Source organism: Petromyzon marinus, chromosome 70, assembly GCF_048934315.1.
Source record: "Petromyzon marinus isolate PM22_M1 ecotype Great Lakes invasive population chromosome 70, UKy_Petmar_22M1.pri1.0, whole genome shotgun sequence".
Classification (NCBI taxonomy): Eukaryota; Metazoa; Chordata; class Hyperoartia; order Petromyzontiformes; family Petromyzontidae; genus Petromyzon; species Petromyzon marinus.
The window spans coordinates 2,258,852-2,273,393 of record NC_133736.1 but is presented as its reverse complement, the minus strand read 5'-3'; the positions used below and the strand labels follow the sequence as shown (position 1 = coordinate 2,273,393).

At 51.2% G+C, this 14,542-nt stretch overlaps 2 protein-coding genes across 3 annotated transcripts in view; both read right to left on the bottom strand.

Annotated features, from left to right (window-relative positions):
* The window catches only part of LOC116957184 (olfactory receptor 2A1/2A42-like), a 32,091-nt gene extending 26,931 nt beyond the window's left edge, over positions 1 to 5,160 (bottom strand). Inside the window, exon 1 of the mRNA XM_076055248.1 lies at positions 5,108 to 5,160. Within this exon, the coding sequence (XP_075911363.1) occupies positions 5,108 to 5,160 (53 nt within the window). The remainder of the gene's footprint in view (positions 1 to 5,107) is intronic.
* A 1,550-nt stretch (positions 5,161 to 6,710) lies between these two features.
* LOC116957182 (olfactory receptor 56A4-like) lies at positions 6,711 to 14,339 on the bottom strand. Of its 2 annotated transcripts, none has more exons than XM_032979186.2 (3): positions 14,085 to 14,339; positions 12,121 to 12,399; positions 6,711 to 8,063 (listed from the first exon to the last, which is right to left on the bottom strand). In XM_032979186.2, the coding sequence occupies exon 3, from the start codon at positions 8,011 to 8,013 to the stop codon at positions 6,997 to 6,999; it is 1,017 nt and encodes a 338-aa protein (XP_032835077.2). In that variant the 5' UTR covers positions 8,014 to 8,063; positions 12,121 to 12,399; positions 14,085 to 14,339; the 3' UTR covers positions 6,711 to 6,996. The 2 variants fall into 2 exon arrangements, with proteins under 2 accessions (XP_032835077.2, XP_075911296.1); XM_076055181.1 differs by having other exon boundaries at positions 12,265 to 12,399.
* Positions 14,340 to 14,542: the final 203 nt, after the last annotated feature.

Sequence of the window (14,542 nt, the reverse complement as noted above, 5' to 3'; positions counted from 1 at the left end):
ATACTGCCCTCGACTTTTACGAACGAATGGGTGTATAAGGTTAGCGATTTGTCGTATTATCTGGCTGTATGGAAAATGAAAAAAAATACAATTGGTTTACTGTGCATGCAAAAAATTTATGTTTTTTTATGTTTACGGTTTTTAAAAAAAATAATGTAGGGCCCCTTTATAACCATCATGTGTTACAGGCCCCCGCACCGAGCTTCATCCCGCACTGAGTGTCTCCACCCCCCCCTCCTCCCGCATTTTCGCGCCCGCTGATGTTGTTAGCCGCCGCTCGTTCGCGTTGCAAATCCCCGAACGGGACGCATTGAGCCGCGCGCTCATCCGCAGCTGTAGGTGGCGGTATTGAGCCGCTGGAGATTTGCTTCGCGCTGGTTGGCTACGTATGGCGCTAACGAAGTTCAACATTCACACACACGTAGCAACGGTTGGCTACGTACGGTGCGGAAGAAGTTCAACACACACACACATAGCATGGTGGGCTACGTACGGTGCTAAAAAAGTTCAACACACACACACCAATAGCACGGTTGGCTACGTATGGCGCGAACAAAGTTCAACTATACATACACACGTAGCAACGGTTGGCTACGTACGGCGCGGAAGAAGTTCAACTATACAGACACACACAGCACGGTTGGCTACGTACGGTGCTAAAGAAGTTCAAAATGCATGCGTACACACATTCTAATCGCTCAGGGCCACCAAGAGAGAGAGAGAGGCATGACGAATCATAGCGATTACGCCGTACAAACTTATTTTTTTTAAAGTAACCTAAAGCTATTTTTGTTTTACCATGCAGGGCTTCACTGAGCGACCTGGCTGTCACAAATGATGGCTTATCATCATTATGGTCGCGTGGAAATGTGTATCAGCAGCCACATACTTATTCTAAACGCGTGATGACTTAACGCTTCCGTGACTGCAGGAATTCATACTCTTTGGGTCTTTGGGTAAAGTCACGTAGATAGAAAAATAAAAAAAATAAAAAATATATCCACTTTTTTCCCTCTTCTTCTTCCTCTCCTTCTTCCTCTTCCTCCTCCTCTTCTTCTTCTTCTTCCTCCTCCTCTTCTTCTTCTTCTTCCTCTTCTTCTTCCTCCTCCTCTTCTTCTTCCTCCTCCTCTTCTTCTTCTTCTTCTTCTTCTTCCTCCTCCTCTTCTTCTTCTTCCTTTTCTTCTTCTTCTTCTTCCTCTTCCTCTTCCTCCTCTTCTTCCTCTTCTTCTTCTTCTTCCTCCTCTTCCTCCTCTTCTTCTTCTTCTTCTTCCTCCTCCTCCTCCTCCTCTTCTTCTTCTTCTTCCTCCTCTTATTCTTCTTCTTCCTCCTCCTCTTCCTCCTCCTCCTCCTCCTCTTCTTCTTCTATCTACGTGACCTTAGCGAAAGACCCAAATAGTATGAGTGCGTGATGTTGATTCTTAATGTGGAGGAATGAAAACCAGTGGACCCGCAGGAAAACAATCCACGCGACCACACGGAGAGAGACACAAGCAAAATCCAAATATATAGAAGGCATCGTCAGGGTCCGGGACCGAACCCACGGACATCCTGTATGCCGGGCGAGGTGGTTAACATCTCGCCACCGCAGTGAAGACACAGACAAAGACAAAGATCCTCCCTATAGCCTCAACAGAACGTTGGGGCAAGTGCTGTTGGCGAGCGCCTATGAAGGTCAGCACTGTGGCACACGAGTGGGTTGGGTGGGTGGGTGGCCGCCTTAGCCTCCTTTCACGGCGATGTTTACTACACATCTCACCAGGCACTCCATTTGAGGCCGAGTGGACCTAGGGGAGGTGGTGGGGGGGGGGCATGACCGGTTCAGAAAATCATCACTGGCGTTGGCTGTGAGTGGGAATCGAACTCGGGTATCTGTCGGGCTCGCAGCGCAGTGTTGCGCTGGACCGCAACACGCGTGCTCACACACACGTGTAAACACACAGACAAAGACAAAGATCCCCCGTATAGCCTTAACCGACTGTTGGGGCAAGTGCTGTTGGCGAGCGCCTATGAAGGCCGGCACGGCACGCGAGGGGATGGGTGGCCAACACCACGCCCGGCCGCCTTTGTCTCCCCAGTGGGTAATGTTTACTGCACACCGCATTAGGTACTCATTTGAGGCTGAGTCGACCGAAGGGAGTCCCAGGACAGGTTCAGATAACGCGATGTAAGTGTTATTTTCTAATTGTTCATGCCTCAAAAGTATAGAAAGTGGCTTTTATTCCCCACAAACTTTGCTTTTGTCAAGGAAAGACACACATGCACACCACGTTTTCTCATTGAATATTGCTACATTTAAAAATAGCAATGTCCTGATCACAATAGCGAAGTTTGTGGGTAATAATAGCCACTTTCTGTACATTTGAGGTATAATCAATTAGAAAATAACACTCACTTACCCAGGGACAAAAATAAAAATCTGTTACACGCTGAAATCGTCACTGGCGTTGGGTGTTGAGTGGGAATCGAACTCGGTTCTCTGCCGGGTTCATAGCGCAGCGTAGCGCTAACCACTGCACTACCGCTCCCCCCACACAAAGATCCCCCATATAGCCTTAACAGACTGTAGGGGCAAGTGCTGTTAGCGAGCACCTATGAAGGCCGGAACAGTACACGGGGAGGTGGGTGGCCAGCACCACGCCCGACCGCCTTTGTCTCCCTAGTGGCGATGTTTACACATCGCACCAGGTACTCATTTGAGGCTGAGTCGACCTAGGGGAGGCCCGGGACCGGTTCAGATAATCGTCACTGGTGTTGGCCGTGAGCTGGAATCGAACTCGGGTCGCCAGATTCATAGCGCAGCGCGCTAACCGCTACACTACCGCTCCAGCGTAGCGCTAAGCACTGCACTACCGCTCCCCACACACACACACACGTACACACACCTACACACGTGTACACCAATACCAACAGCCGCCATTCGACCACCAAGTGACTGTGACGTCACCACGGCGCCTGTGCCAGACCAGGTGCACTTTGAAGCCACCACGTGAAGTGTCGAAGGCTCGCTGCTGACAGAAGGAGGTCTCGGGACAGACCCAGCAGGTGCCATGGGTTGACCGACTGAGATCACCGGTAGATGCACCACCAGCTGTAAACCCTACTGTGCCAGGCAAGGTGCAGGAGGTCTCGGGACAGACCCAGCAGGTGCCATGGGTTGACTGAGATGACCAGTAGATGCATCACCAGCTGTACCCCCCTGCTGTGCCAGGCTAGGTGCTGGAGGTTTCGGGACAGACCCAGCAGGTGTCATGGGTTGACTGACTGAGATGACTAGTAGATGCACCACCAGCTGTACCCCCCTACTGTGCCAGGCTAGGTGCAGGAGGTCTCGGGACAGACCCAGCAGATGCTATGTGTTGGCTGACTGAGATTACCGGTAGATGCACACCAGCTGTACCCCCCTACTGTGCCAGGCTAGGTGCAGGAGGTCTCGGGACTGACCCAGCAGGTGCCATGGGTTGACTGACTGAGATGAGTGGAAGATGCACCCCATACTTTGCCAACTTACACACACACATGTACACACACACACTGAGAGAGGGAATGCTACAGTGAGCTCCTGAACTTTTTTTAATTGTCTTACAATATGGACATCTTCTACTGTAATATCTGTTGCTTTTTGCTTTGTGGAGGTATTTTGAATACAGTACTTAAGTGTCGTTTTGAACGTGTGTGTTTTTGTTTGTAGCGCCGATATAATTGTTTCTGGTAGTGAGGCCTTGTCATCCTGGTGGGTAGGTGAGGCCTGACTAGCCTAGGCTGAACTTAGCCAAGGCGATGTTTCTGCAGTACACAGATATGAGGAGGCAAAATAGTTCCTTCAAAAAGGCCAGCTGCACAAGGTCGAAGGGGCTAACTTTCGATCGAGCGTCAGCGTTCTCAAAAAGGCTGCAGCAGGCTTCGAATTCTTTGCCAGCATTGAAAAGCGTAGGGGCTAGTCAAACCACATACCTTGCCTATACAATAGAGGTGGTCAGCTGGTTAGCGGACAACAAAGCCTGAGCGGAGTGACAAGGGAGTTCTACTCAGATCTCTTCACCCCTGAATCTGCGTCTCCAGCTGCGCAACAGGAACTTTAGCAAGACTTACCGAAATGAAGCCCGGATGACCAGACCTTCATGAACAACATGCTGCAAGAAGGAGAAGTATCAGCAGCGCTCAAGGGACTAGGTCAAAATACATTTGCTCAGACTGGATGGCCTTACGATGGAGTTTTACTGCAGTTTCTGGGAGCTCCTTAAATATGAGTATCTACACGTGGCTCACCGAAGCAATGGACAAAGGTAAGATCCCAAAATCCTGGAGGCGGGCAGTACTTGCCCTCATCCCAAAAAACAGTGATCTGCAGCACCTGAGGATCTCGCGCCCCGTGTCAATGCTATGCACCGACTATACGATTCTAGCAAGAGTGATTATCAAATAGGCTCAAAGTCGTTCTAGCATTCACAGGGACCAGTCAGACAGTGTTCTAGGACGCATAATCCTGGACAATATAGTTATTGGAAGGGAACGAATCACCTTGTTTGGATACTTAAAGATCCCACTAGCTTTCTTGTCTAAGATCAGGATAAGGCTTTTGATCATGTAGACCATGGATAACCCCTGGGTACTTCAAGCACATTTGGACTGGAAGTAAACTTCCTTCAGCACATTGCATTGCTCTACAACAGTGCAGAGTGTCTGATACAGGTGAATGGATCTCTATGTGCACCCATTCCTTTCAGAAGATGAATTAGGCAATGCTGTCCTCTGTCAGGGCAGCTGTATTCAGTTGTCCTGGAACCTTTTCTGTGCCTGCTAAGGAGAAGGCTTATAGGGCTAGTCCTTAAGGAGACCAGATATGAGAATAACTCTGCTTATGCAGATGATATAGTCCTAATTATCCAACAAATGACAGAAGTAAGGAAATTGCGCGCCTTCCAAGAGATGTACTCTGCAGATTCCTCTGCACGGCTGAACTGGACCAAGTGTGCAGGCCTTTTAATCGGGACCTGGGATACAAGTGATCTTCCAAAGACTTCTCTTGGAACAGAGGACCTGTGCGCTACCTGGGAGTTTCTCTAGGTGACAGCGTGCGAGACCTGGACCTCAACTGGGAGGATCTCACCCTGAGGGTGCGGAGGCGGCTATGTGTAGCTGGAAAACCTTGTCTTGCACCATGTCGTACAGGGGTAAAAGTGGCGGTCGTGTGCCAGCTAATAGCACCCATGCTCTGGCATCGCCTATTTTTCCTCTACCCACCGCCCGAGTTACTGCCTACACTGCAGAGGCTTAGAGCAAGCTAATTCTAGTCTGGGAGAAAGAATCACGTCAGCCTCGGAGTCCTCTCACTCCCTCTGGAAGAAGACAGCCAAGGCCTTATCTGCCTGCCAAGCCAACCCCACACATTCCGGCTTCAGGTCATTAAGAAATACTTTTATGCGGAGCCACCTCCTGTCTGGAGTTAAACTGCTTCTTTCTCAAAACACTCGGCGGACTTCAATATAATAAGCGGCTTTTCCTCATTAAACTACCAGGCCTTTGCCATCGTTCTACAGGAGTATTCTGAAGGTGTGGTATACCCCAGACGTCAGAAGGGCTGGCTTGCCGCAGACCAGAGAAGCAGCTGTACAAGAACCGATTTGAAGGAACCCGGAGCTCATCCTGAACAGTTTCCGCAACCCCGTCAATGGATAAGCGGCTGAGAGAGAGAGGCAAGATTACCAAAAGTAGATGACCTGCGAAGCAACGACCAACCACATACCTGGCCGAGTCCGCATACAATAGCAGCACTGCTGGGAATCACCTCTACAAAGGTTGCTCCGAGACTCCTTAATTAGGTTACCCATGCCCTCACCCCTCGGTCGGCGCTTCCTCCATCAGCAGTGTCCAGGAACTGCTCAATGCTCTCCCTCTCAGTGAAACACTGCTGATTAGGTCGGGAGATGCCGAGGCCAGACGACTTGTGATTGAATATCATCTCGGAAAGGCGGCTGCAGGTACGGAAGTTGATCTAAGAACCCGTCACAGGCGTGACCTCTACCTCATGATGGCACGTCACATCCATCAGACGTCACTCAGCAGCCACAAGCCCCATACTTGGGAGCGGGTGCTTAGTGCAAAAAATACCCCAAAGTGAAAGCTTTCCTGTTCAACACGTCGGCTTTCGCGACCAATATCATCCGTAAGATGTTTATTTTTTGGGGGGGCGTTATCGCGATCTAACCCAAAACACCTCTATTACGGATGAAATCTTTTCTACTCAAAGCTGAGCCCGAAGGAGCTTGGGGGATCTAAGCTGTAAAGGTCGCCCATGGGGGCGATTGCAACACAACAGTATCTGGCCAGGTTTGTAGACACAGACTCCCGCTGCCCTCACTGCGGAGAGGACGAGAGCCTCTCCCACTTGTTCCCTGAGTGCAGGAAGCCTCCCACTCCTCGTTCCGACTGCTCAAGAACCTGCCGCTCCAGTTTTGGCTGCACTCCTCTGCCACGCCCTTAAACCTCGGGCCGCAACGCTACTGGCAGCGAGGACATTCGGGAGCCGCCTATTTTAGTGCCCTGCTGAGCTACGGGAAGCTCACCATTTGCAGAGCCAGTCGGCAGGCGGTGGAAAGCATGATGGTGGGGAGCCTGCAGCGTCTCCTGCCCACTCGCGTGAGCGAGGCACAAACTGGACTCAGATAACACGGTTACCTGAGTTGTGTTCACAATGGGGGGGGGGGGGGGGGGGGGGGGGGCTGGTGGGGCGCTCTGCTCAGTGGATAAGAGAGCGACGAGGTGAAAATCGGTGCTGCACATACAGGCTTTGTAATGTGCACGCGGTGGCTTTCAATAATGACGGCGGCTTTATATTGAGTACAAATTAAATGGCATAAACAAGTGAAATGATAAACAACTGATCATGTATTTGATGGACGTGAGACGTTTAAGTGATCAGAAATAAAATAAAAACCGTGCGCACACACACACACACGTCTCCCCACCCCCCCACCTCCTTCCCTTCAAGTAAATAAATCAGTGCTCGAGGCTGATTTCGCCTTTCGCGACTGCCACGCGTCGTTGTTTCACGCTGCGGAAGAGCATCCTGCGGATCTCGGCCGTCCTCAGTCCGTAGATGACTGGGTTCACGAGACCCGGCAGTGAGTAGTATAGGGTCACGATGAGCGACAGGTAGTCGGGCGGCAGGTGTAGGAGAACCCCGATGGAGGTGAAGCTGAACAGGAAGAGGTGGAAGCTGAAGAAGACGAGCAGCACGAAGAAGTGCGTCACGAACGTGTGGATCGCCTTCGCCTGGCTGGCGCGCGTGCTAGCCTTGCGGCACTCGACGAGCACGAGGATGTAGGTGGGCGCAATGAGAGCGAGCGGGGCCACGGTGGTCATGACCGAGGCGAACGCGTTGAAAGCCGAGTGGTAGGTCAGCGGGTCGCACGAGAGCATGCAGAGGAGGACAAAGTCGCACACGGGCGTTAGCATCACCCCGGGCTTGCACAGCCTCAGGGTGCGGGCGAGGAGCGGGTAGCCGAGCGCGATCAGGGCCGACGCGGCGCAGATGACGACGAGGGCGCGGACGGCGACGGCCGACGTGGCGGCGGCGCCGTAGCGCAGCGGGTGGCAGATGGCCACGTAGCGGTCGATGGACATCGCGGTGAGCACGTAGCTCTGCACGCGCAGGAAGAGGCCGTTGAAGAAGATCTGCGTCGCGCACTCGGCCACCGTGATGATGCCGCCAGAGGCGGCGACGACGTCGCCGGCGATCCGCGGCAACGTCGCAGTGCTGCCGGCCGCGTCGGCCGCTGCGAGGGCGGCCATGAACACGTACATGGGCTTGGAGCGCAGGCGACGGTCGGCAAGGATGACGGAGGCCAAGAGGGCGTTGGAGCACACGACGGCCGCGTAGAGGAGGAGGAAGGCGCAGAGGGTGAGGTGGCGCGCAATCGGAGGCTCCCTGAAGAGACCCATCATGTAGAGGACGTCCGAGGAGTTGGAGGTGGGCCGAGGGGCGTAGAGAGTCGACGAATTCGTCGACTCCATTCAGCGGGTGACGCACCGCTGAGGTGGAGCTGGTGGCAACGAGGAGGTGGCTGGATGCGCGGGGGGGGAGGGGGGTGGGATTTGGTTAAGGGGCGGAGGGGACGCAGTACAGCAACAAGTCACGCATCGAGATGAGTCTGTGGCATAGTTGGCACAAGGTGGAAGGGGTGCACAGTCATCTCAGTCACTCAACACGTGGCACCTGCTGCGTTGGTCCCGTGACCTCCTGCCAGCGGGCGTTGGACACTTCACGTGGCCCTAAAGGTGCACCTAGCCTGGCACAAGCACCGTGGTGCACGTCACCGCCAGTTAGTGACAAATGGCGGTTGTTGTTGTTGTTGTGGAGGTTATGAGGAGCGGTGGTGTAGCGGTGAGCGCGCTACGCTACGAAAGCGGGTTTTGCCCGAGTTGGATTTCGCGCTCAAGGCCAACACCAGTAACGATTATTTGAACCACTGCTGGGGCTCCCCCTCCCCTAGGTCGGCTCGGCCTCGAATGAGTACCTGGTGCGGCGTGTAGTAAACATGAACACTAGGGAGACAAAGGCGGGCGGGCGGGCGGGCGGGCGTGCGTGGTGGTGCTGGACGCCCACCCCGTCGCGTGCCGTGCCTGCCTTCTTTAAATTAGTTTTTTGTGTCTAGTTAGTTGTCCTTCCCTGCGCGCCTCCGATTAGCCACGGTTGGACACGTAGAGAGCGAAAGAAGTTCAATCGACGTAGCACGGTTGGATACATGTGGTGAGAAAGAAAATACATATACACTCATAGCACAGTTGGCTACGCACGATGCGAATGGAGTTCAACACACACACACACAGCACGGTTGGCTACGTACGGTGCGAATGGAGTTAAACACAAACACAAAGCACGGTTGGCTACGTACTATATAACATTGTTATATAACAATAACAAGACATATTATTGGTTCTGTCGGTAAAGTCACGTAGAAGGGAAACAATAAAACAATAAAATAATAAAAAATATAAAACTGCAACACAAGCAAGCATTATCAGGTTATGATGATGATTGCTCACCTGATGATGATTGCTTATGTTGCAGTCAAAACGTTGTGATAATTTTATTGTTTTATATTTTTATTATTTTATTGTTTCCCTTCTACGTGACTTTACAAGATCAGTTAAATTTTGATTTAAAGCTTTCGTGACTGCAGGGATTCATATTCTTGGTTCTTTCGGTAAAGTCACCACCACGTAGAAGGGAAACAATAAAATAAAATAAAAAAATATAAAACAATAAAATTCTCACGACGTTTCGACTGCAACACAAGAAGCAATCATCATCACATGATGATGATTGAGAATGTTGTTTTATATTTTTATTATTTTATTGTTTCCCTTCTACGTGACTTTACAAGATTAGTTAAATTTTGATTTTAAGCTTTCGTGACTGCAGGGATTCATATTCTTGGTTCTTTGGGTAAAGTCACCACCACGTAGAAGGGAAACAATAAAATGATAAAAATATGAAACAATAAAAATTCTCACGACGTTTCGACTGCAACACAAGAAGCAATCATCATCACTTGATGATGATTGAGAATTTTATTGTTTTATATTTTTATTATTTTATTGTTTCCCTTTTAGGTGACTTTACAATATTAGTTAAAGTTTGATTTAAAGCTTTCGTGACTGCAGGGATTCATATTCTTGGTTCTTTCGGTAAAGTCACCACCACGTAGAAGGGAAACAATAAAATGATAAAAATATAAAACAATAAAAATCCTCACGACGTTTCGACTGCAACACAAGCGATCATCGTCAGGTGTGAAAACCACATCAAGAAAATTGGAGAAAAGTGGCGTTTTTATATTTTTTTCAAATTCTCTTGCTGTGGTTTTCACACCTCATGATGATTGCTTGTGTTGCAGTCGAAACGTCGTGAGAATTTTATTGTTTTATATTTTATTTTATTGTTTCCCTTCTACGTGGTAGTGACTTTACCGAAAGAACCAAGAATATGAATCCCTGCAGTCACGAAAGCTTCAAATAAAAATATAACCGAGGTATCGTTGGAGCTGGTTGTTGCCGGAGAGAAGATGCAGCTTGCAGCGAGGTGGGGGAGCTCGAGGCTTCGATTACATGTTTTTTAAATAAGTCGTACGATTAAAAAAGAAAAACAAATATCGACCACGCGAATATTCACACAATCACCTTCACACGTCGGCGGTTCAAACAAATTGAACGTCAGGATTGGTGGATCACGCCCGGTGATAGGAGTCTGGGCCACGCCACCGTGACTTAGGAGACGTCATCTCCGTCCCCTCGTGTGCGGGAGGGTCGTGGCTTTTATCTCGATCGCCTGATCCTGTTGCATATTTGGAGTTTGCGTGTGCCTGTGTGTGTATGTGTGTCTCTCTCTCTCGCTCTGGTGGGGAGCGGTAGTGTAGCGGTTAGCGCGCTGCGCTATGAACCCGGCGACACGGGTTCGATTCCCGCTCACGGCTAACACCAGTGACGATCATCTTAACCGGTCTCGGGCCTCCCCTAGGTCGACTCAGCCTCAAATGAGTACCTGGTGCGGTGTGTAAACATTGCCACTAGGGAGACAAAGGCGGCCGGGCGTGGTGCTGGCCACCCACCCCCTCGTGTACCGTTACCGGCCTTCATAGGTGCTCGCTAACAACACTTGCCCCTACAGTCTGTTAAGACTATATGGGGGATCTTTGTCTCTCTCTCTCTCCGTGGTCGCGTGGATTTTTCTCCCGGCCCTCCGGTTTTTTTTGACCCTCCACAATTAGAAATTAACTTTCAGGCTATAAATGTCCACATCTTTTTCTTGTTGTTGTTGCGTCCGGACCGCTGATGTAGATGCAGATATATGGTCAAACCCGGATAACCACCACGTCAGCAGGAGCAGTATCGGAGGAGTGAATCATCACTGTGATGTCTGTTAGTCTATGGGCCTATGCGTGTATCTGGATCTCCATGAGTCTATGGATCTCTATGGGTCTCTATGAGTCTATGGATCTCTATGTGTCTCTATGAGTCTGTGAATCTCTATGGGTCTCTATGAGTCTATGTATCTCTCTGGGTCCCTATGAGTCTATGGATCTCTCTGGGTTTCTATGATTCTATGGATCTCTATGGGTCTCTATGAGTCTATGGATCTCTCTGGGTCTCTATGAGTCTATGGGTCTCTATGAGTCTATGGGTCTCTATGGGTCTCTATGAGTCTATGGATCTCTATGAGTCTATGGATCTCTATGGGTCTCTATGAGTCTATGGGTCTCTATGAGTCTATGGATCTCTATGGGTCTCTATGAGTCTATGGATCTCTCTGGGTTTCTATGATTCTATGGATCTCTATGGGTCTCTATGAGTCTATGGGTCTCTATGGGTCTCTATGAGTCTATGGATCTCTATGAGTCTATGGATCTCTATGGGTCTCTATGAGTCTATGGGTCTCTATGAGTCTATGGATCTCTATGGGTCTCTATGAGTCTATGGATCTCTCTGGGTCTCTATGAGTCTGTAAATCTCACTGAGTCTCTATGAGTCTATGGATCTCTCTGAGTCTCAGATGTAAATGACAGAGACAACAACGACTATAATGTCACGTTCAGGTGGTCCAAGCCCACGTAACAAGTCAGCAGGAGCAGTAGCGGAGTCGTGAATCATCATCATCATCAGCGTAGTTGGTGATGTTTCCTCCTTCGTATTTGTAGATCGGCGAGTGCATTGTGATATCTGTTCTGCTTCACCCACGGTCTCACGCACTACTTACTACCGGAGGGTTTTTATTTTTTATGTTTCCATTCGTGCATCATCAACAACATCATCATCAGGTATCAGCCGCATCTGCTGCTGCTGCTACTTCTCCTGCATTGGCTTTGCGAAGTGGGATGATGCGCTTTAGGGTGGACCATGAGCAGCTTCGTGGAAAACCAAACGATGATGACGACGAGGACGGTGATGATAAGCCGCCACTTCGCTGAGTTATCATTTGTGATTGCCAGGTGGCTTCTGACACAAGAGCCACGAACATAGCAGCTCGGCTGGCGCCTTACACAGCCTGGTGAAATGCAACAACAAAGAAGCCCCAAATACATCGTTTGTAGTTTAGTGGTGCTGGAGAGCAACGGAACTCACCTTCCAAAGAAACGAATCGGTGGCAGGGGAGGCGGCGGTGGTGGCGATGGTGGTGGGAGTTGTGGTGGTGGTGGTGGCGATGGTGGTGTTGATGATGGTGGTGGCGACGGTGGTGGCGGTGGTGGCGACGGCGGTGCCTCTCACGCAATCAATGCAGCGGGTCGCAGCTCTCTCGTTCCCACGGGGAATCCTTCGCTAGAGCTGACGAGGGTCGCCCACCTGAAGCCCTCTCTCGCTCCTTTACGACGCGCAGCGTTGAGACCCCGCGCGGCGTTCGCTCTGCAAACGACGACGACGACGACAACAACAAATCCAGGTTAGCCCCAGGAGGGTTGCGTGAACCAGTGGTGCCTCTGCCGTGGCCACCATCTCGGGCCGTCTGTCGGCCGCCACACTACGGCCGGCAGGGGTGTTTGTGGAGGCCGTCTTTCAATCGCCTCGTGCTATGTGTGCGTGGTGTGTGTGTGTGTGTTGAACTTATTTCGCAACGCAGGTAGCCAACCGTGCTATATGTGTGTGTGTGTTGAACTAATTTCGCAACGCAGGTAGCCAACCGTGCTATATGTGTGTGTGTGTTGAACTTATTTCACACCGTACGTAGCCAACCGTGCTATGTGTGTGTGCTGAACTTCTTTCACACCGTACGTAGCCAACCGTGCTATGTGTGTGTGTGTTGAACTTCTTTCACACCGTACGTAGTCAACCGTGCTATGTGTGTGTGTTGAACTTATTTCACACCGTACGTAGCCAACCGTGGCTGTGTGTGTGTTGAACTTCTTTCACACCGTACGTAGCCAACCGTGGCTGTGTGTGTGTGTGTTGAACTTCTTTCACACCGTACGTAGCCAACCGTGCTATGTGTGTGTGTTGAACTTATTTCACACCGTACGTAGCCAACTGTGCTATGTGTGTGTGTGCGTGTGTTGAACTTCTTTTGCACCGTACGTAGCCAACCGTGCAATGTGTGTGTTGAACTTATTTCACACCGTACATAGCCAACCGTGGCTATGTGTGTGTGTTGAACTTATTTCGCACCATACATAGCCAACCGTGCTATGTGTGTGTGTGTGTTGAACTTATTTCACACCGTACGTAGCCAGCCGTGCTGCGCGTGTGTGTTGAACTTATTTCACACCGTACATAGCCAACCGTGCTATGTGTGTGTGTGTGTGTTGAACTTATTTCACACCGTACATAGCCAACCGTGCTAAGCGAATGTGGCGGTGGGGGGGGGGGGAGGGCCTACAACCGATCCGGCCATACACGCCACTAACAGACTCAATCCCTTCGCCTGGTTTCCCGGCGACTCCGTAGGCGCCCACTAACCGCCGGAGGCGGTGAGCGCGCATCGCTCAAAGCAAACGGCCTTCGCCTTAAGGAGCGCTCATCAGCAGTGCCCCGTGCCCGCCGAATCTCTCGGCAGCTTCCCTCCCATCCTCTTCATTCCGGCCGGGGCTGGAGGGCGTGCTCGCCGCTACGCAACTTTCACAGCGATGCAGCAGCTGCAGCAGCAGCGTCGGCTGCGAAGTCACATCCAGGTGGTTCAAGCCACCCAACCTGCTTCAGGAGCAGCGCCGTCAGTGCATCGCTGCGATGCTTTCGCTGCTGCTGCTGCTGATGATGATCATCATCATCATCTGACTCGCATCTCTTTTTCTCGTCCGCTCTCCTCTGATGCACATTCAGAGCTGCATCAACTGAAATTTCACATTCAGGTTGCTCAAGTGACATCCTGCGGCAGAAGCAACGGAGTCGGTGCGTCGCCGCGACGCCGATCGTCATCGTCATCCCTCTGCTCATCCGCTCTCCGATGTCGATTCAGAGCAGCTTCAGCTGCCATTTCGCATCCGGGTAATTCAAGCCACCCCAAAAGGCTGCTTCAGGAGTAACGGAGTCAGCGCATCACTGCGATGCTGCTGATGATCGTCATCGTCAACAACATCATCATCATCATCTCTCCTCACCCCCCTCTCTTTCTTCTCTTCACTCTGTGTTCTTGCTGTCGCGCGGTCGGTTAGTCAGACGACGCTCCGTGCGGCTCCCCCCTCCCTAACCTCCCGCTGTCTCTCCGTCTCCGCTCGATTTTATAGGCGAGCGAGGCCGCGCCAGCCGGCAGCCCCTGGAGGATTTCCTCGGGGCGCGTTTCGCGGCACTCTGCTGGGACGAACTTTAATTTGAAACCAAAAATGTTTTAAATCGGCACGCGCGAAACCCGACGGAGGTAATTAGCTGGGCGCGTCTCGGAGAGGTGGAGAGATTTTGGGGGAGAGTGGGGAGAGAGTTGAGGGGGAGAGAGGGGGAGGGTGGGTGGAGGAGAGTGGGGAGAGAGTTGGGGAGGGGGGGGTGGAGACGGGGGGGGTGGGTGGAGGAGAGTGGGGAGAGAGTTGGGGGGAGAGAGGGGGAGGGTGGGTGGAGGAGAGTG